The sequence below is a fragment of the Amphiprion ocellaris genome, chromosome 13, assembly GCF_022539595.1.
Source record: "Amphiprion ocellaris isolate individual 3 ecotype Okinawa chromosome 13, ASM2253959v1, whole genome shotgun sequence".
Taxonomy (NCBI): domain Eukaryota; kingdom Metazoa; phylum Chordata; class Actinopteri; family Pomacentridae; genus Amphiprion; species Amphiprion ocellaris.
Window position 1 is genome coordinate 9256451 of NC_072778.1, and position 23392 is coordinate 9279842.

A 23392-nucleotide genomic window follows, 5' to 3' on the forward strand; every position below is an offset into this window, starting at 1 on the left:
ATTCTGAAAGTGAAGGATCTGCCCACGTAATAGCTTTTGCACAAACGTTAGTCTCAATGATTAAGCTTTATTGCACAACAGTACCTCTAAGGGGAGGCCAGTACAGTCGATGTGAACAGTTTTGAATGCAGGTCCAGTAGTAAATATGGAATGTTTTATTGGATAAGTCACTCCAATCATGTATGCTGTTTATACCTGCTGCCAGCCAGTTCTATCCAGTGTTGACACACATTTACCTCAATAGCACAGGTGGAATCAGTGATATGCTGGAGCAGTCAGGTATGAAACAGAACCGTAACATTGCTGCTGCTACACTGAATAACGTTTTGCATGCATGCAAGCAAACTGTCTAATCATTAAAACTGATGAACACATGTACTGGATATCTAGAAGTACTGATCCTCTGGCCATTCGGAATAATGTCACTTGTAAAAATGCCAGATAGCCCTTAGAGGACCAGTGTGTATGATTTAGAGAGATTTGTTAGCAGAGTACAGTCGTCATACTTGTATTTTCATGTACAATCGGCTGTAACTGCGTATCATTGTGTTTGCCTTAGCTAGAATGAGCCCTTAATATCTACAAAGGGACCAGGTGCTCTTCCACATTGCACTACCAAGTTTCTACAAAAGCCCAGAACAGACAATCAAACACTGCTTCTGGAGAGTGCCTTTCATGATTTTAAGTATGACCACTGTAAGTTGTCCTACACACTTAGAGAGGTAGTGGTGAGGGAGCTGGGTAAAATCTGCAACCTTACCACTAGATGCCACTAAATCCTGCACACTGCTCCTTTAAAATGGCTTTTCATGTTCAGCACCAAAAACAGGGTTCTGTGAATGCAATGCCAGGATGTCGCAGCTGAGACAAAAAAAAAATAAACACCACAGGCATGTCACATTTTTGCACTCTTTGTTCATACGTTAAGTTTTTCAGCAACAATTGCTTTTTTTTTGACATTGATACAGTGCAAATGCACAATAGCACAACAGACACTATTAAGGATACATACTATTTTTTTCAATACAGCAGATTTTTGACAATTTGCATGTTTGATTTTTTTTTTCTTTTGCTAAACATAAATATGTTTGTCCTTCATTTAAGCCTTCTGTGTCCAACAGACTGTTTTTTCTTCACTGGTAGGGACCCTTCAACACATAGAAGCGTCTGGAAATCAATGGCAAGTCATTTTCCAAGTGTGGTCGGCAACTTTAACAAGGTTCATGACACGAGGTGAAGCAGGGCACTGTCAGCATCTGTTTCCCATCATGGCCAGGAGCAGTGTGATCATCTCAGTCATTCAGCTTCATTCATGCTTTTTTTCAATTACGCAGCCATTCTAGATGAAATTCAGCCATACTGTAAACTGGTGCAGATGTTAAACATGTCTACTTTGTCTTGATATGCATATTATATTACGAAAGAGATAACCTAAGACCTGAGAAAAATATCGCATTTTGCAATGTAAGACACAGACGATACAGTGCCGTTCACCCCATCAGTTCACACCAGCCACCAACACTTCAGCCTCATTCACTCACCAGTATCAAACGTTTACTTTGACAGATCAAATCAAAACAACAAACACTGACAACAGATAAAACATACTTGGATGGTTCACGTTAACGTCAGCTCCATCCATCTTCATATGTACGTTCTTTATTTTTTTATTTCAATAATAAGTAAACTTATGCTTGTGGCAGATGTAATTCTACAATTTGATCCTTTTGTTATCGTTTAGGTTTGAAAACTAGAGAGGCTTTTAAACCTTAGGTGGACAATTCAATTGGATGGCTTTTGATTACGGTGGCGCTGAATCCTCAGCATCCCTCAAGGGAGACATCACCTCCAATGAGGTTTTTTAGATCTGCACATTAGTAGTAATGCTCAAGCACAAACACCAACCACTTCGTGACCCTCCCACCCCCTCTAAACCCTCACTTCCCCAGCCTCCATTCCACACCTCTGCCATCCACGCCCATTTATCTCTCAAGCCACTGGTCCCCGCTATCCATTTCCAACTCCCTTTTTTCCATCATCTCCCTTCTTCGCATACTTATGGCATTTTCTTTTTACTCGCTTTTCTTGGTGACAGCCGCAGCCGATGATTTGGACTTGCTGAAGTAGGCTTCAAAAAAGAACTGGACAAAGAGCACAAAGTAGCTGAGGTACATGAGGGACGACCACACAATGTTCTGCATGTGGGATGGACACTCCTGGCCCTGCTGCATCCACGAGTACACCAGGTAGTTGACCACACAGCCCATCAGCATCTGGGTGATCTGGGTTAGTGTGATGAACATGGCGAACTTGCGCGACACCTTGAAGCCGGCCGCTCTCAAGGCATAGTAAGAGTACATGACGGCGTGGACCAAATAGTTCATGGTCATGAACCATCCGCCGCCGGCCACCATGTCTTTGTAAGAATACCAGGAGTAGAGCAGCACGGTGATGTGGTGGTACCAATGGAGGAAGATGAGCTTCTGTTTCCTCAGGACAATGAAGAGAGTGTCACCTGCAGATAGGATAGTGGAAGTCGAGAGTAGATAAGATGAGAGGACAAAAGGGAATAGGGTTATCATTTCCCACTCACAATAGCTGGCTGTGATTCAAGCTGCGCTCAGATATGCAGGAAATAATAGCTAAATGAAGTGTGGCAAACCAGAAAGCTGTGGGGACACACAGTAGCATTGAAATGTTTGACTACTGTAATAGTATTAGCAGGATGACCAGTAAATAAGTAGCCATAACATAATTTTATATAAGTGGTTGCCAGGGTTTCAAATGGTTTTGTATTCCTTTTCAGACATACTATTTCTAAACTGATACAAATATGTAAATATGCACAATTGTACTTTGCTAAATTAGTGGAGGAATATTTTTTATTGTATTCCTGACTGTAATGCATGACCCAGTTTCTGCTTAATGTGCATTAACTTAGTTTCAGCTTGCTGGAAATTTGGGATTCTGAGCTTTATGAGTCCAAAGTGACAATCCAGTCTGTGGGTTTTCCAGCTTTGACAGACTTGCTGATTTGGACAACAACCAGACAGAGAGAACAGGGGTAATGAGTGTCTGCCACCATTAACTCCCACTAAGAGGAACAATAGCTCTTGGTTTAGGCCAGGAGTTCACCACCAGGAGGATGGACAAGCAAGACAACTGGTCCTCAAAACTGATTTCAAAGAGAAGTTTTACATTCTGTGACATTGGGTTATTATTTTTTATTTTTCTGGTGAAGGTGAAGACCTATTATGGTGTTCAGTGGTATTAGAGGATGAAAGCCATTAAATGAAATTAAATCTCTACATTTGTACAAATGAAAACCTGTGAAAGTGTTTTTTTCAGTGCTAAAATCACCATAGGGAAACTGTTGACACTTTGTAAAGCTACAAACAACAACAGCAATAGATTAATGAATTCTTGTACTCGCAGTTCAGAAGTGCGCTTTTGGCATTCTGCAGCATCAAATCTTGGATGTCTGCAAGCTTCATCAGTAATGATCACAAGCCATAAGGAAGTCTTGACTTACCCAGTTCTGGTGCTTTACTGAGTACGAAGGCATATGCCCAGAACTTGCTGACAGGCCCATTGTAGAAACTCTGGTCACAAACAGACTGTTTAAGCCCTTTCGTCATCAGAATGTACATCATGTAACTCCCAGTACGGATGGCACCAAATATACTGCATGGACAGAGACAACAGGTACAGCAAATCATTGTACAGTGAAATCTGTGGAGATACTCATTGCAGCATAGTTGTTTTTGTATGTAGCACACACTCCACAGAGCTTTTGCGGATCATCACATGACTACTCTGTTTCATGTTTTTATTAACTGCTCAAAATAGGATAATGACAGGAATAAAAAGAGTAAATGAGTAAATTTGGACAAATACAGATCCAAGTGTCATCACAGTCATGACATGGTACAAATATGATATTAAATCAACTCTCCGTCTACTGAGTTACTTGACCGACCAAAAGTATTTTATGAAAAGCAGAGCTTGATAATTGTTTGTAAATGGCACAAAGGCCAGAGATTTATTACTTAGCTGAAGTCATTAATTTGACTAATAACTCATTAACTCTCTGAACCCCCAAAACCCACCAGCAGATTAGAAAGGCATTTATCTTTAAAAGGATTCTCTCATTTATCAGTGCCAGAGACTGTAAAAACAGAAATTCAGAAATTTCAGCTTTTCAGCTTTGCAGTGGTCCTTGAACTAGTCATTGTCATTTTGTAAGAAAAGTCACTAAATCTAAACTTAAAATCGTGATATTTCCACTAAATCACTAGTAAACATGTAATATAAAACTTAGGCTCTAACCAGATTCTGCAAAAAAGCAAAAAGACTGCTTCTTGGTGAAATTGAGAGGCCATTTGTGACTTTTTCTAGTATTATTAATACCTTAAGGCACCTGGTAAAATGTTGCGCTTCCAGGATTTTTCAAAATAATCAAAGAAATGTAAGTTTTGTTTTGCTGTTTTCATTTTACATTTATTGCATTTTAGTTTAGTTATCCTCCACAAAATACATTTTTGAGTTCTATTTACTTTTAGTCACAGGTGTGCTGTTCTCAAAGAGGTGCAGGATTTTATATTACTTTCAAAAATGAGCCTATAGTAAGTACAATGTGACATTATTATTGATTGATTATAGACTCTCTCACCTGAATACAGCAAGAGTGAGTGACCATAGCACCAACGGTTTTCTCAACTCAAACTTCTCCCTCTGTTTCATGACATGGCGGCCCCCCAGGATACAGGCAGCGTAGAGTGCAGAGAAGAGAAAGGACTTCTTCCTGTAAACACAAACAGGAGAGATAACATTAAGCTTTGCTGACTTTCCACTGCTTTACCTAGACAGGTAAATGCGTTGATTATGTTTGGTCTAACTCAGCAACACTCGGCTTAATGTCCAATACAACAGATGTGAGGAGTCAGCAAGATAAATTGGCATAAATGTTACAAAAATAGCGCAACACTCATATTTTAAAGAGAACATAAATACAATCCAAGAGCAGAATGACATGCAAACTCCATCTTGAAATCATAAGCACCTATTTACCACAAAAGCTGCATTTTTGGGTGCACTACAAAGTTTATGCTCATCACAAGCTAATGGCCTTTAACAGTTTCAGTAGCCAGTCTGCTTGTTTAACTGCTCCTCCTCCAGCAGCTGCAGTATAATAAACAAAACATACTGTTCAAAAAAGACATAACGTAGCTGCACTGACTTCACAAGCAACGGCTGTAGTTATGATTTAACGATGAATCCAGCTCCAACTGTCATTAAATGCTTAGCTTTCAGTTCACGGTTACTGTTTCTATTCAGTTCCAACTCCCACCATCCTGTGAGGTCTGTCTGAATTAATTGACTTGTCAGAGATCACTGCTGTGCCTCATGAAGTAGAGGACTTGTGCTGCAACACCACCTGGCCCAACCGAAACTAAAGAAAAGCATTTCCCAGTGCTCAGCGCAATACCAAAGCGCAGGTGGTTTGACTTGACAGACTGGATGCTGAACAGGGCCAACGGAAGACTAAGGCATGCTGCCTAAAACTAAATCAGCTTTGTCCAACATACTATCTGGTCTATTGGACAGCGAGCAGAATAATCATTTTGAGCAGCATAGCCAAAAAAGTTTTGGGAACAATAACTTATGACGGACAGGCAAGGTATTAGATCTGCAGTAGGGTTAATGTTCATAAGTACAGACATGTGTAACTATGTGGTGCTGCTGGGGGGGGAAACGTAACAAAACATGAGGTTTGCTCTCCGAGGATAGTGTACAGGGACCAGGAATGAGGCCTTCATAGCGCTTGGGGACCAACAGCACTGGATAATGAGTTGAGTAAAACTAGCCCAAGGAAAGATGTTCCAGATTCAGCGATGTTGTTTTTGTGCTGATGTTTAGAGGCTATACAAAGGCAACAACATGACATTGAAATGAATCACAAATTTAAAATGTATTACTCAGTGAAAAGGATTGCTCTAAATTATTTTGAAGCTTTAGGCGTGTATTGTCATATTATATTTTAAAAAATTACCCTCTGGACAGGTACATTTATGTGAGGTCAATATCCTGATAGTATACAAGCACAGCAGTAAACCGGTCAAGTGTTCTGTCTGTGACTACACTACTCACTCTCACCGAGCCATGACATATGCATCCTGCAAATAGCAGACCATCCTGTTCTGTTCTGCAGCCTCAGCAGAGCACAACAACAGCAGCACTTTATTTTGCTGATCAGGTGTGCTGCAAGGCAAGAAAGAGAAAAAAGGACTTTTCTCTTTTTCTTAGCCACCTAAAACACTACAACTAAGCCTTGCACTTACATGCCTCTGCCAACCACTCCAGATGTCGTTTATATCCACATCTGACCTTTGACCTCTTGGTAGAAATTTCTAATCAATTTCTCATTTCATCCTATTAAAATGTTTGAGCAAAATTCTTTCAAAATGAACATGAATTCTTGAGTTACAGCTAAAAATGTGTTTTGTGAGGTTACACTGACTGTGACCTTTGACCTCCAATTCTAATCAGTTAATCCTAAGTATTAAAGAGATACGGCATTCATGAAAATGGGACAGACAGATATGTGGACATATGGATGGAAACCCCCCAAAAATTATGTCTCGTGGGGAGCGGACAACATACAGTAAGCAGGTTATTGAATTTGATGGTAACTTTCAAAATTTTCCTTTGTAATGTTTTTTATGGCAGCCATATAAGCGAGTTAGTTAAGTTGAATTTCAATTAGCAGTTATGCTTCAACCAACACCAGATGATTAAAAGAGTAAAGATCAGGGTGACACCACTGCTGCAAATGGATGTGAGGCCCATCTGTCTTTTCAAAATATTAGCAATATCACCTCACTGTCACAGAGTACATCGCCTTTTTTTTCCCCCTCACCTCCCCGTACTGACAAGAAAATCATCCCAAGAATGTGAAGCTGGAGCTATCCCTATAACAACAGCAACCAGGCAGGCAGGTCAGTGAACATTGCAAATGAGTGTGCTATAAAATTGTGGGTTGTTGAAAGTAAAGGACATCATTGTGTGTTGGTATTCAAGGATGAAAGATGTCGCCTCTCTGTTCTTGCAGGAAACCCACAAACTAATTTAGGCCACCTCCACAGACTAAAGGACAAAGCAACCCAGTCAAAGTCAAAAGGAGCTGCTTTCACAGAATGAAAACAGGGCTGGACTGCAGAATGACATCACTGTTTCTCAACTACACACGAAGGAGGGGAGCACAGAGCAACACATCACACAGTGGCCTACATACTGTAATGAAGCTGGGGGGGGGTTGCAGAGGAGAAAGAATCTCAACATTCACCTTCACTGTGCTGGAATCTGAGGTCAAGAGTCAGAGTGATATATGGCCTGAGCTGTAGTACCTCGCAGGCATAATGAGATCCTGCACAGATTCATCATAAAGCATTCCGTTTTACCTTGTTTTCAAGCACCTCTGAGCAAGTGCAGACAATTTATGATTCAAAACTACATAACACATGCTTCCTCAATAAAAACGTCATAAGCAATCACACATACGCACTTTGCTTACTTCAAAACATTCAGGGAATTTGATGCAACAGCTTTGTAGTAGGATGGCCAATAGTTTATGGAGGCTATCTTTAGATTGCATTGCATGAAGGATATTACTGAATGACTTTGCATGTCTTTGCCCCATCAGTAATCACAGTTTAGCAAAAACTCTACAGGCTTACTAAATCTATTAAGTAAAACATTTATGAATTGCTTTTGGAGTGTTGGTTAGATTTGTAAAAAAAAAAAAAAAAACATTTTAAAAGATACAAACATGCTAATCCATTGTCATTCTGTGTGGCATTTTAATTCTGTTTATATTTTGCCTACATTAGTGCTGCATGAATTGGCTGTACGGAAAAATATATATACATCAATAATTAAACAACTGTTCATTATTGTCTTGCTGTATGCTACAGCAATTACAGATAAACTCAATGTCACAATTACATTTGAAAGAACTGTCATAATGACAATCTCAAAAACCATGTTCAAGCACTCATAACTTTAACAACCTTGTTGACTTTTACCCAAAAACAACCTCTTGCATAAGTGTACTCCATGAAAATGCCGTTTAGCCTGAGCAAGACAATTATTCTGTTTGTTATTTTTTCATCTCATTGCATCCTTGTTTCTCATTTCTAGTTGAGCTTGCACAAAAGATCTTGTGGACATCTGTGTGAAAAAAAATGACTTGGAATGAATTGAATAATGCATTAAAAGTTTGTATTTGTTTTAACAGGCTTGTAATTTTACATGTAAGCAAATATCAGAGTAAAGAGTAATAATGCACACTTCGGAATTATTCTTGCTGTGTACAATTTTTTTTATTCACTTGTAAATGTTTGATAATCTTAAAATGCAAGTAGACTATCGGACAAAGTTTCCTATAGCCTACTGCAGTATATTTAGAAGCTGTGTAACGCTGCTGTCAGAAAAATAATAAAGGATAAAGAATCCCAAGGGCACGGTCAAAGCTGACAAGTTGGTTGAGGTGGTGGGAGAGGGGGAGGTGCTGTTGTTGTCTTTGCAAAAGCCCTGAAGCACCAGTTGCTATCTGCAGTCACAAGAATCTATAGCCCTTTAGAGACATGCTGCCCTTTAAATTAATCTGACAGTCTCAGGTCTCAACAAGTACACTGGTCATGACAGGAATCTTACTACATCGGGCTTAGTAACATTTACAAACCACTTTCAACATGGAGCAAGTCTGAAGCTGTAAAGACAACAGCAGCGCAAGAAGAAACAGAAAAAGGTGCTTATCTTGTAGCGCCTTCTAAGACGACAGTAATAAATGTATCATCTCGGTGTTAAACTCTTACGCCAAAAGCAGCTTAACAAACCATGTGAAAAAGGCTATTTAAAAGCTCTGACAATTTTTCACAAATCAGATCAGACCCTCTATAAAAAACTATTTTAAATTTGCAGCGTGACCAGAGGAAAAACAGTTTTGTGGGGGGTTTTTTTCAGATAAAATAATTATCTGACCTTGAGTGTTTTTGTATTTCAAATGTTTGCGCATATGTGAATGAACAAATGAGCATCCAGTAAAACACTTTACATAAATCATTTAAGCAAATAGGACTAAAGTTACCATGGTTTTCCTGACTCTAAATTGGTCTTTGGGGGTGACTATACACAATATTAAGTATAACCGGTCTGTGTAAAAAGAATTTATCTGTCTGAGGTTATTGGACAGAAATCTATGCAATTTGTTCATATCTCTGGCCATTTGATGAATAAAATGGTGCCCGATTAAATAAAACTCCCAGTAACAAAACTGTTTAATTTTTGTTACTGTTTTTTCTTAATGGTTAGAATTTTGCTGATGACTAAAATCTGTTTGACCAGCGCCTAAAACCTCTCTAGAGGGCACCAAAATGCATATGTACAGTCAAATGATTAACAAAAACTTTGCAGGTCTTAGACGGCATTAAATGATAAAACTGGTACAAAATGTATCAGTAGTTCACTATTAGAAGTGCTGACATGTCCCAGTAAAGTATATAAATCAGTCATGCAGCCTGAGAGAGAATTGATTCTTCTTCCTATTTATAACTCCCTGCTTTGTCTATTTCTTTCCATTCTCAGCTCCCTCTCACACACCAGGTGACAAATATTGCACCATCGTGCAGGTTTTTCTCTAATTGTCCTCTGTGCCTGTACTGCTCCACCCAAATTTTCAGATCCAACCAAGAAATTTAAAACTGGACTCGATGCCACTTGGAACAATCTGCACTTGGCTGTGCTAAATAAAAGCAAAAATGCAAGTTACTTTTTTTTTTTTTAATTGATTCAATAGCAAAGGAACTGCTATCATTACTACTTTGTAGAAACTAAATACTCAGTATCTTTGGGAGTACAATAGAGTTATTGATCAAAAGCATCAACATAAGCATTTACTTCTTTCTCTATGTGCAGAGACCTTTGTTTTGGAATAAACACCAAATTAAGAATCCGGACACTTCTAGTCAACTTCATCAAGATTTTACATGCTACAATTTTTGGTGAGTCCTTGCTGAACTTACAGAAAGCATCTTGTTGGGCCAGTTCGTAAAAATTTACTCTGAAATGACTAAAATGACAAGCAACATACGATACGAAAGGAAAGATGGTGTCGTAGAGACGATATATATGAGGAGATCAGGTCTGTCATTGGTGTTTCAATTTACTCTGCAGAGGCATTTACTAACTACAAGGTAAGGTAATATAAGGGGCTAAGGTAAATGGTCAAAGGCCAAGTAGCATCAGGAAAAAAAACAAATGAAATATGCACAAAGACAAAAAAAAATGCTGAATACAAGTGAAAAATGAAATTAAAAACACTACAACTCACACTTCTGATTCTGACTTATGTCTACACAGGACAATATATTGGAGCGTTGAGGTAATAGGCTTGACTCTGCTGTTTGCACAAGACAGCACAAGTGAAAAACTACAACGTCAGAGCTCTTTTGGAAAGGATCAGCATGGCGTAATAACAGAATCAGCAGAGCTTTCTTGCTTGCAGCAAGCTTGGAAAGTAACTGGTTTTCTCCAAAAAAGAGCAAGCAGCAGTGGCAACTCTGTGAAAACGATTTAAACAAACTACAATTCTACATATGCATTCACTACAAAGACTTCTGAGCCCAGACACAAATCATGTATTTTATGTAGTTGTGTGGCTTCAAATCAGGCATTACTAATTCCATGGTTGTAGTATATTTGTATACAAGCAAACTAGTGATTAGACAATGATCTCTGTGTACAACTAGAACAGTATGCTCAGTTAGGTAAGTACAGCATCTCTGGCATCTCCTTCTCTCATGTGTGATTGTTTTCACAATGTGAGATGCTGGGTGTTGGCCCAGTTTGCACTGCTCCCAAATCGTGCTGAATACCTGATATAAAAAAAGGTCTTCATATCTGACAGAGTAAAGAGCAGAAAGCCAACAAACGAAACTCCAGAAGTGCCCTTTGCCACTACAGCCCAACAACACTGTCCAAACCAATTAAGTTCCACTAAGAAATGCTTTATCAGGCTGTGAAAGCTTGGCCAGTCTAACTGCAAACAAGACTGCCAGACAGCTGAGCAAAGGCATGAAACATTTCTAGGCATCAGCTTGAAGTCCCATGAGAAAAAAATATGACAGCAGTGTGCACTTTATGCCTGCGGTTTTTCAGTAGTTAGAGTTCTCTTCATGTAGCCTCTTTAGCACAGCGCATAATATAAGAATGAGGATTCCATAGACCTTCCCTTCCCCCCACTGACAGTGTTGTATAAAGCTGCTGGATAACCTGCTGTGGAACTTGGATCTGTATTAGCTGGTCCAGGAGATTTCACCTGTTATGTAATCCTGTGTTTGCAGTCTGAGGATGAGTGTGCACGCCTGTGACAGTGAGCTGGTGTCGAACTCTCTCACCAACAGTGTGTCTACAGTGTCACACAACTATATGCACAACAAATGTGTGCGCGTGTATGTGTGCACACACATGCATTCATGCAGCTCAGTTCAGAGTGTACAACTCTATTCCCTGGCAGTGTTGTCTGTATATTAAACAGTGGAAAGGCACTGAGAGTTACAGTGCCAAAGTGTGGGATGAGCAGAAAACCACAAAAACAAGTCCAAGAGGTGCTGTAAATAAGAAATAGCTATTTCAAAATAATCTCTCATCCAGGAAGCACCACGATATAGTCAAGTTTAAAACATGCCCACTTTACTCGGCACCCCTGTAGCTCAACAGGTTGAGTGGGCCATGGATTTTTGCTGCAGGTCTTTCCCTCATTCTTCTCCCCACTTTCCTGTCTATCTCTCACTGCTCTCCTGTCACGAAACGGCCAAAAAAATAACTTGAAAAAAATAAAAACCTATTACTCACTGGTTTTGTTCATTGTGCATCGGATAGCCCACATCAAAGGACAGTATATCTTCTCATGAAACAGAAGAGTACTTTTGTTAAGTGGGAATTATTTCAGCACTTAAGTGCTTATGAATACGTTGAGTAATGCTCAGCCTAAGATGCCAGACAAATGGCTTCTAGAAAGCGTTGACTGCACAACACTCAACAGTTTAAACCACAATGTGCACATTTTGACCAGATCCACACACCTTTAGAATACCTTTTTACTGGAATCCCAAGGTTCTTAATTTGGAAATCTGAAGGAAGTTGTAGAAGAGTCCAAAGAGTCAATGTGAAAAAGAATGATATGGTGCATGCTGCAAACTAGTGCTGCATGGTGTACCGATAGTAATAAATGTTTGCAATGCCCTGTCATTAAAACTGATACTAAATCTCATCAGTACGAACAGAATATCATTGTTTCAAGAGAGGTCATATTTGTTATGAGCTGAATCAATGTGCAACAGCGAGGCAAGCGTGTGTGTGCTGCACCCTACTTCCACTCCCTTCAGGCATAGTCAGAATGCCATCTGCTTTTTTCTTCTCTCATAAGCCAACTACAGCATGAAGGCAAGTTGCCGACCACGCACGGATTGTCCAAAAAGTAGATGAACAAAGTGGCATGTGTCATCATTTTGCCTACAGGCAACAGGTGAGCCTACGGACAACACAAAGCCATTCTTTAAACGATGTTTCACCTGGCAGCAACACGTCAAAGCATTTTGCTGAGTGACATGCCAATTTTTTCAGAGGCTTCAAAGAAAAATGTGATACATCACATAATTTTATTATGCCCTGGATATCAAAATGTATGAACACATTATTAAGAAAATGTAACGATTCTGTTGTCTAATGGCTTGCTTCACATTTTCACTGCCTTGCATAGGCATTGTCAAAGTATTTATATATTTTTTATTAATAAAAAACTAATTTGAAATTCTATTTTCGGCCATCCATGAATCTCTTACTTTTCTTTATGTTTCAGGTTTTAACTGTGGTATGGTTTTAGTATAGGTATCAATATATTTAGTCAGGTATTATATTCAAATCTACTCCAAACTAATAAAGTCACCTAAAACCTGAGTTCGACAAGTGACTTATCTTTCTCTGATCTGTTAATATGCAGTATGCAAAATATTTTCATTCTCAAAAGGGATGCATGCTTTTCTAGACTTGCTGCATTGAAAATATGCTCTCAGTAAAGCTTGCAAAAGCAAATGCACTACAATAGAAGCAGCTAAATTCTGTGAATCTACTTAAAGGCTCTGGACCAAAGCGTCTCCAACAAACATGTCATCTCTCTTGACAGTGTAAAGCAAAGGGAGCTTGGACCGATGAGGTGTGACTCCAATTTGGACTTTATGGAAGAATGACTTTTTGTCTGCACTGCAGAATTCAACATGACTACAAGTCTGTAGCACATTACCATTTTTTTGAAGCTGCAGTGCTCATTACACTCTGGAAAACAGTGAAAAAATGAATAGTTAGGAGATTTTTAGCACTAGCAGTATAAGAAATGCAATCTTCTGGTATAAGGATGGCATGAGTGGGATGGCCATGCTATTTAATCAAAAAGACTGATGTTCCAAACATTCAAAAGTACACTGCAAGGTATTTGACCACTGTTGGTGCTAAGGCGCTTTACGATGTGCCAGCTAAGGTGGTGAAGATCACCATTATCTTATGCCAATGTAAATTCTCATGAAAGATATTCTGGTGTTAGCTGGGGGATAATTTGGCCTTCATCTGCCACCTAATATATCTACTGTTCAATCTAAATGTATTTTTCAACAGTATACCTATATGTGAATATCTATGCCATTTACACGGTCAAATTTACTGACTAAACCTTTAAAAAAATGACATGGCAGGCCACTGGGTGAGTCACATTCATCTCATGTTGTTACTTCTATCAAAGTATTCATTATTTTTATTTGAAAATACACCTAAAGACAGACTAAGAAATCTGATGCCTAATGAAATCTGAAAAGTGAAGGAGCAGCAACACTTAAGGCAGACCTTAAATCGCAAGGAGCCAGGCCCCATCTTCATCTCTGGCCACACCAGTCGTGAGAAGAGCAGCCTAACAACTATCGAGCCTAGGGTCGATTCTGAGTTAATATGGTCAGGAACGATCAGCATCATAATGTGCTGCTCTTGTTAAAATGGCAGCAGCATGCAGAGCCAATTGCAGTTGCATTGCATAGTTAGTTTAGCAGAAGAAATAATGATTTATTAGGTTAAAATTGAAAAAAAAATGCAAGTCAGTTTCCCGATAGCTGATGTAGCAATGCAATATTAGACATCTGAAGACATATATTCAAATCAGGGCACAGAAATATTATAAAGCACAAACAGAAGGCGTCTCACTGTGACTGTAAAATGTAACTCGATTCTTACCCCCTTAATGCAGTACCTGGAAAATAATTACATTTTAAATGAATTCTTATTGACTATAACCACATATTCTGCATAGTGGTTTTAAATATGCACTCTTTTTAAGTTCCCTGACTGTAATGCTGACATCTAGAAACATATATAGAAAAAATGAAATGCACTGAAAGACAAATGGAAATGAGCTCTGTGGTAACTACTGAAATGATACCCCGATGCCAAATTTAAGCCAGTGTATCTAATGGTCTCATCCATCTAACGGTTGGGCTCAAGATCTCTGAAACAATAGGCCGGACTGCTCTTGGCTTGAATAAGTAACATGAGACGTAGAGGAGAGAGCGCTATCTCCTAAACTCATCAACTTGCAGAAACTTGAACTTTCAAGACTACTCAGTGAGCTGTGATAATTCTGAATCAAACAGGAAAGAATTAGTTGTGTTGAGCTAAATGAAACAACACAACCTTTAGAACAAAGCAGCACTGCTAGATTTCTCATAAAGCAGCTGAATCATATAAACAGTGTGAATAAACATTAACAGTCAGACCACAACAACGATCTCATTGTTCATTCTCACTGCAGTATTCTAGGACGTTGCCTCCCTTGCTTATCAGTCCAGAGCAAAACCACCAGAGATCTATCGTATGTGCGGAGACCCCTGGGGATGCTATCTACAGAGACTTGTCAAAAACAGAGAACAGACTCCAAGCAACCTGCATCGTAATGAGGAATGATGACATCTGTGGTAATACAGAATGAGTCAGCAGGTTCAGTGTGTATGTAGTGGGTAAGAGCTCTTTTTTTGGATGGTAAGGTCAAACACACTGCAAAACATGACAGACGAAATACATACCAGGCAATGTTTAAATACAGCAGATTGTACCCAGCACAGATATCAAATTAAATGAATCACAATAGTAAAAAAACATAAATTCTAACGCCTGATATTAGATTATTTTAATTTGATTATTTTAGTCATGTTTTTTCACCATGTTGTTCTTGGTTTTCCTTTGATAACTGCCGTGCTTGTACTATACTGATGATCACAAGCAAGCAGCTATGGCATGAAGCAGCTCAGGTTTTGATATAGGTATGGGTGGGAAGACAGGATTTCCATTTGAAGTGAGATAATCTGCCAGTACTGTCATGCAGCACGCCAGATGAAATAAATGACGATCACGGTTCTATCATTACCACAATATTCAGCTGGATGCACTGCAGTCTTTCAAAACTATTGAATATGCTACACATGTCGGAGTTTGACTTAAAATAACATGAATACTAGACAATGCATGGGTTTGTTAAACCATGTTTTATTTGGGGAAAAAAGGCGACAAACAAATGATGGTGTTTCATAGACAATCATACATACATAAATCAATTTCCAAAGACATATCACACTAATTCAACTGTCAGAAAGAAATCACGGCATGAGGATTTGTCTTTCTATAATCAGCTGAGGTGTGTGTGTTCAACGAGGCTGTGACGGAAGAAGAGTACCAAAGATATAGGAGAGTATGTGACGGTAAAGATTCAGTCATGTTAATATCACCTTCACAAGAAATGCACCCAACCCCAATAAATACATTGATGCCCAGCTTCCAGGTGCAACGTGATACAGACACTCCGAAAATAGCAGGAAAGCAATGACGACAGCAATATCCGAAGCAAGAGTTGTTTTTCTCTCCCACTTTGCTACACACAGCTCCATCAATTCTTTCAACATACTTATTCCAACCATTGATTAGTTTCGGTTGGTGAACCACAATTTCATCAGCAACGTCAAGTTTGACAAACTGTGTCATCAGTGATGTGGAAAATTCAAGAGATTCTGCCCCTACGCTACCTCGTGTTTTCAGGGTACCGATATGCAATTCACCAAAAGAGGAAAAGGGCACGATGCTAACATTGTTACAAAGCATTTGGATCACGTCTTCCTCCCTTTCTTACAACCACTTCCTTAATTGCCTTTGCTTTACAATGCAGAGCTGTCTGCTGCCAGTCTCCAGGGAGCACATCAGCTCAGCGTACCAGTCTCCATTCATCCCTGCAAAACAACGACATGAACACACAGGACATATTTACACACGACGTCCGCAGATGTCTTGATCTTTTGAAACACAGGGATCGCTTTAACTGGGAAATTTCTTTTACAAAACAAACATATTTTACTTAGCAAGTGTCACGCATTAAAGAATGGAAAGTGAAGCAGGGCACACACTAGGAATCCTAAATGAAGCTGATTCATCAACATGATAATACGAGATGGTCAAAGAACAGGCTTCTTGACTTACGTAACTGTTCAAAGTATGTTTGAAATGTACAAGACACAACAAAATTGTGGCTCTGTCTTTGACAAAGACAATATATGATTAAAGGAATACAACAACATTCCTTGGCCCTTGCTAAGTGTAGTTATAACCTGCAGCTTATTTGTACTAGCTTAGATCCTCTCTGAGCACTTCTGACTAGCTGGCTAAAACAGATTGTCTACAAAAATTAGCCGTTAGCTGCCTTGTGTTACACCCATCGCTAAACAAAACATCATTTAGTCATTACCGCTATTAATGAATAGACAATCATTAATATTAGCATGTACAACAGTGATGCAGCTAAAGGCCAACCGTATGCTGGTTCTATCACTTACTGGTCATGCAAACATGCTTATGCAAATCTGTATCGAATCTCTTGCGTTGTAAAAGTTTAATTTTTAGACAAACTGAATAGTTATGTCAAAACTTAAATATACCATAAATTTGCCTTACCTCATATTTCCTGATTGACAGTCATCATTGTCTTGTGGTCAGCTCTGCGTCCACAATGACAAATATTTAAAAACTTTAAACGTCTTTGTATATCACAGGTATCCACCAAGTGCATTTTTTCGCGTCTACTTGTAACCTCTTAAATCAGACTGCGTTTGGTGTGATGAGGGAAGAAAGGAATTGTTCATCACATTTGTTTGCAATCCGTGTTTCCCAAAGCCCAAGATTATGTCCTCAAATGTCGCTTTTTTTCCCCACAACCCAGAGATACTCAGTTTTTCGGTTACACAGTAGAGAAAAAAGAAATTATTCACAATTCTTTTTTTTTTGTCTGCATTTATTCTCATTGTTTAACTCCACAAAAGGGGTGTCAACATTATATGAGACTGATGGATATATTAAGTCTTGCAGCCAAATATTTTAATATTTTATTATTTCATTCACAATTTTTCAGAAGCTGAAATCTGAGAATTCAGACTTTTTCCCCCAATTACTCAAACCCGATTTGCTTACTAGCAAAATAATTTGTAATTAGTTTAATAGCAGACAAAAAAATGACTGGTCAATGAATTGTTGCAGCTATAGAGTACAAAGATGCATTATTCAAGAGTAAAAAATCTGGCAAAAACAAGACAAAAAAAACAAGTAATACCTTTAACTATGATTTAGTCACATGTAGTTTTTAAGCGTCTTTGTTCTCTGACTTTTAAACTCTCAAACATGAGCATTTGTGGTTATAATGTCACAGAATAATACCTAATACTGGGGCAACACTGACATTATGTCTGTTTTAGAGCAGCATTAATATGCTGAAAACCAGTATCTATCACCCTATTTACTTGATTTTCTTATTCGGATATGACAAAAACAAAAGGAGCTGCAAAATAATGCACATCATAAAAAAGCGTCCTTATATTATACCCAACCTTTGTGCTAAATGGACCTTTAACGTCCAAAAACTATTTTTAATTCATATTTGCTCTTGGTTTTATTGATGTAAGTTCTGGAGCCAAGCAGGGGACTTCAGACGCTCAGCAAATAAATAAATATATACATAAAATCAGCAGTGTGCAAGTTTGATTAAAATCAATGTACAGGGAAAAAATAAATATATAAATCTGTGGGTTTTCAAGTGTCATCCTGAACTAGCCTGTAAAACGACAGCTTAATTGTTTTTATTTCCTTTTTTATTTTGCATGACACACGCTTTCAAACTTGTTTTTTCTATCCCACCCTTAAGCCCCAGCAACACGCCACACTTAGTCAGCAGCCCCCTGTACATTATGCGCTTAATAAACAACCTATCAAATCCCATTTTCTCTAGTTGTTGCCTCTTTCAGCCATGTGCACTGGCCCAGCCTGACATCCTCCACTACGGAACTGCACAGATCAGCCGGCACAGATCAGCCACGACGTGATTGGCCAACACTCTGTCAGCAGACATCAGAAGATGAACGTTATTGGTCGGTTGTCAGTACCAGGGTATGGACAGCTCCTACACATTGCTGCCATGCTGCCTCTCGCTCTCACACACAAACACACACTCAGGTTTCCATTCAATGAGTAAAAACGAAACTACTCTGCAAGAGCTCTGTACAGATGAGGCGTGTGCTAAAGAATGCTAAATGTGCTCCTTTCTGCAGGCAGTTCAAACAGATGATAGGAGAAGCCAGATAAATGCCCACTGCGTGCCTCCTTTTACAAACCCAGTGCCACTGAATGCCTAATGAAGCTTATGCTAACTTTACGCATGACTCATTCTGTTGTGCTTAGAACCATTTCTTGCTCAACCTGGCGCGGACCTGGACGACAATGACCCTTTGGTGATTTCACATGAAAAGATGGTTGGATGGCCCTGCACATGACCTACATATGAATCGCATCACTACACACAATATAATATTTACTTGCACATACTAATCAACACCGGAATATCAGTTGAGTACAAGTATGTTGTAATGTGGCAAAGCCCAGGAGACACCGCCTTGTGTAAATAATGATACAAAACTCCAATTATTGTTTTTTTTGTTATCTTAACTCATGTTTCTCTGAAAATACATTGTATATTTGCTCTGATGGAGCTGTCGTATGTTTGAGTTGATGAGTGCTTCATGTTCCTCAATTGTCTTTTCTAGGGCCAAAATGCTTAGTATATCACTTAATCAACAGAATGTAAAATACCACCAATTGTGATAGGTGGTTCATACATACTTTCAGTCTTTTTTCATTCAGATACTTCATCTTGTCCGGACTTTTTTTTGTTCTATACAAGTCTAGATATAAAATCCACTGGTTGCAAGGCTGTTTGATTCTGGTAGATTATATCTCGTATTTGATCATCTAAATGAGCTTTTGAAAAACAGTCCTGATCATTATAATACAGAACAAAATATATTCAGTGGTAAGTTTTGAATAACCGTACAAAACCATGCAATATGTTTACTTGTCTGGATTTTTTTTTTATATTCTCTGGATTTTTCTTTGTTTTATACCAGTATGAATATAAAATCTTTGGGTTGCAAGGCTTGGTTTGAAGAAGTTACCTTGGATTATATGTGATACTTTATCATCTAAATGAGTATTTGACAAAGAGTCCAAACCATTATAATGCAGAACAAAATATAGATTATCCAGAGCTAAGTTTTGAATAACATTACAATAGCATGCTATATGTTTATTTGTTATTATTAAAGTCTATGGAACTACTAGTGTGCACAGGCTTCAAAATACAGACCTGTAGTAGGCAGATTTAACTGAATTATTTATGATATTATTATAAGGCCATGTCTTTAGGAGTGATGGTGATGTAGCTTGCCAGCCTTATGGCCAGGCTTGGCTCCATAAACTACTGGCCCAGTGACTGGATGGAGAAATGGCAGCTGGACGAATGCATGACCTTTACAGCGCCACATAAATCACATGAAAATCAAGGGCAAATCCTCCCCGTGAATGATGCACGACACAGCGTAGTGTCTCCACTGAGCCCGGGCTGAATTAAATCTAGCAGAGCAGCGTACTATTTTTTTTCCCGCTGGGCTACAGGCCTGCCTGAATTTGTTCATTTTCAGAAGCACAAGCAGTCATTTGGTGACAAGAGAGTCGAGGTTTAATCCCGGTGAGCGCCGTTACAAGCCTTTTATTTATTCACATTTAGCTCTCTTTGCGCACCACGCTGAATTTGCGGCCAGTTTACCGCTACAGACGGGATTAGAAAACCGAGGCGCCACAAACGCTACATTACCAGTTCTCCTGCATCCATCGGATGGCTTCGTCCTCGTTGAACTGTCTCTCGAATTCGTACTCTTGCAGGGCGAGCACCGACATGCTGCTGGCTGTGTGCGCGCGTGTGTTTGCTGGAAGTAGACGGTGCCCGGGCGGAACTGCTTCTCTCTTCGGTCTCTTCAGTCCGTTTCTCCGCACACTAGCATCGCTCGCGCTGCTGTCGGGACCTCGCGGTTGTGCGCGAGCAGCTCTTCAGTGGCGGCACCTTCCTCCACCGGCTGCGCGAGCCTACGCCCTCTTCCTGAGCAGGGGAGGAGGGAGGAGGGACTTCCGGGTCCTAGCGCCGTCCCTCTGTTTTGTTATAACCAGACTGTATATAACTATTATCTGAATTTGTTTAAACAAAACAAAAGATAAGAGAGAATTTAATTATCCCTCAAAAGAAATAAATTTGAGCCACATATTGCACAGAAAACAAAATTGCATAGCATGACAATAAATGCAGTGCCTAACAAAAAAACAAACAAAAAAAATTATTGTTACTATTATTCCTATTTTTAAGATAATATAAGATAAAATAGCACTTAACTGTTCCCCAAAGGAAGTTGTTTGAGCTAGATATTTCTCTGAATTGAAAAACAATAAAATATTGTGAGCCACGGAAAGACGCCCCCTTAATTTAAAAAAAGTATATTCTCTTTTTTTAAAATATATTCCTTTGAACGTCAATATAATACATGTACAACAATTATGCTCAAGTGAACAAATTTAGAGGGTAAATTTTTTCATACCAACAACATTATGGTTGTCTGAAAGCGAAATGTAAAATATGGAATACAAGCAATACAAACTTGTTGCCTGTTCGTAAGATTAACTCTTAAATTTTCACCTTGCTCTGCCAATAACTGCAACATGAATGTTAAAAAACACTTTTGCCTCAGACAAATGTTAAAACTTTACTTTCTTATCACTGAAATTTAAATGAATTAAATGGAAATAATGTCAAATCAACAGGGATGTTAAGCTGACTAGCAGAGAATTCAAGCTACCTAGTGCTATAACGTTATTAGCTTAGCTTAAAGTCAGTTAGTTCGGCTTTTAGAATGATAATTATAATGGTTTTTTTTTTTCACTGCTGGCAGAAATCTAACATTGTCAGTGCTAAAATATTGAAAATCATTGATGTCGATTGTGGGCTGAAGGAGGGAGTTGAGAGTTCTTCCCTCAGAAATGCTACTACTATTTTCACTTATTAAAGGAAATGTTTTTGTATTTTTTTTTTTGTTCAGACTAATGGATGACCCTCCATATGACTCACGCCAGCAGTAAAGAAACGTCTGTATATGGGTCATTCCGCCTCAATTCACCAAACGCCCCACGCCTAACCATCTTCAGTTTGACAGATTTTTATTTAAAGTGTTAAATATTCATTGAGTTGACCATGTGTAAAATCTGGAGTCATGGATAACATCAGTTTTTGAGTTAAAAATTCTTAGAGAGGTGGCGTCAGGTCGATTTTTGCGCCTTTTTCCTAGTGCCAGTCTATAGAGCAATGTTTGAAGTGCCATGACTTGACAAATAATGTAGCTGGAGTCACATTTAGGGACAACCATAAACTTAACGATGACCGTACATAAGACGTCCCTCCCACCGATAAACAATTTCTATTATGTTTATTAATGGAGTACCTCAAGGGTCCATCTCCGGTTCCTGTTCATTTCTATTGCACATGCTAATATTAGGCTCCATATTTTGCATAACTTCTCCTTCCATGGTTAACCTGATGACACACAAATATACCTACTTTACTTATTTCACCCTTTCCTGTCTTCAGGAAATGAACTGCTGAATGGCCAAAAACTGTGTTTAGCTGAATGACATTAAGACAGAAGTGAGTGTTTTTGTCCCCCCAACAAAACAGCAACCATTAGCAGCCACTTAGGGTCACTGACAGGCAAACCCATGTAGGACTTCTGGTGTCATCCTTGACTCAACTGAAATCCATCTTCTGTTTAATGACATGAGACTATATCAATGTATTAATCTACCCAAGGTTAGATTACTATAACTCACTGTACCTTGGTGTTGGCCAGTCCAAACTGTCTCATTTGGAGCTGCTGAAAGACTTCTAATTGATAGTTTAAAAAAAAAGATAAACATCACACCTGCACTACTATCCCTGCACTGATTGCTTGTTAAACACAGAATTGATTTTAAAGTTCTTTTATTGGTTTATAAAGCTATACATGAGTTGGCACTTGGATGCATTTCTGAACTTTATTGCCTCTACTCTACCTCTAGGACTCTTAGATCTCCAGATCAATTACTGTTAACTGTTCTATGATTGAGACAGTGAAGAGGAGAGATTGTGCTCTTCCAAGTGTAGACCCAAAGTGTTGGAATACCCTCACTCCTTCAATTAAATGATCCTCCTTTAATGGGCTGTATAAATAAACTTTGATTGATTGATGATAAAATTTAAAAGAAATATCTGAAGATATATATGGTTTTTGATGGTTCATGGTAGCTCTGGATGGACTTATATTTCACCATTATATCCTTTAGAATTTGATCTGGCAAGTTGTTATCCTGTATCCTGTGTTGGTTTGCTTTTTATTCTTATCATATGTAAACTATTTTGGTGCCAGCTCAGCCTGTTTCAAAGCACGCTTTATAAATATACTTGATCTGATTTGTATTTAAAAACAAATAAATAAGTTTAACAAAGCTAAAAAAAAAAAAAAAAAAAACTGTGTAAAAATTAACAATGAGACCAAATAAACAATGAAAAAAATTAAAGAATAAAATTAATGAGAGTTAAAATTTTAAAAAGCAGCAATCATAACTTGGAACTGAATTGATGGTAACCTAATAATGAGGCCAACATGAAGTTTTGTTAAAGCATGTTAGAAATGGGCACAGAATGACAGATCTGCCCAAGTATTTTTTTGGCCCCAGCAACCATGCCTGTGAACAGGTATGATGTCTACCAATATTCCAAAAATGCAATGCAATGCAGGCAGAACTTTTAAATAAATATATTTAATTTCATGTCAAGTTTTAAAAAATGAAATTTACA

General features: G+C 38.6%; 1 protein-coding gene across 1 annotated transcript; it reads right to left on the bottom strand.

Moving 5' to 3' along the window:
• Positions 1–47: 47 nt before the first annotated feature.
• Positions 48–20592, bottom strand: elovl6 (ELOVL fatty acid elongase 6). Its single transcript, XM_023298752.3, has 4 exons — positions 20333–20592; positions 4673–4804; positions 3533–3684; positions 48–2515 (listed from the first exon to the last, which is right to left on the bottom strand). The coding sequence occupies exons 1-4, from the start codon at positions 20413–20415 to the stop codon at positions 2073–2075; spliced, it is 810 nt and encodes a 269-aa protein (XP_023154520.1). The 5' UTR covers positions 20416–20592; the 3' UTR covers positions 48–2072.
• Positions 20593–23392: the final 2800 nt, after the last annotated feature.

Coding starts and splice junctions, on each gene's coding strand:
- elovl6 (XM_023298752.3), bottom strand. CDS start 20,415: ATGTCGGTGCTCGCCCTGCAAGAGTACGAATTCGAGAGACAGTTCAAC. Junction 3,685..4,672: donor CTCACTCTTGCTGTATTCAG/GTGAGAGAGTCT, acceptor CTGTCCATGCAG/TATATTTGGTGCCATCCGTA. Junction 2,516..3,532: donor CAGTAAAGCACCAGAACTGG/GTAAGTCAAGAC, acceptor TCCTATCTGCAG/GTGACACTCTCTTCATTGTC.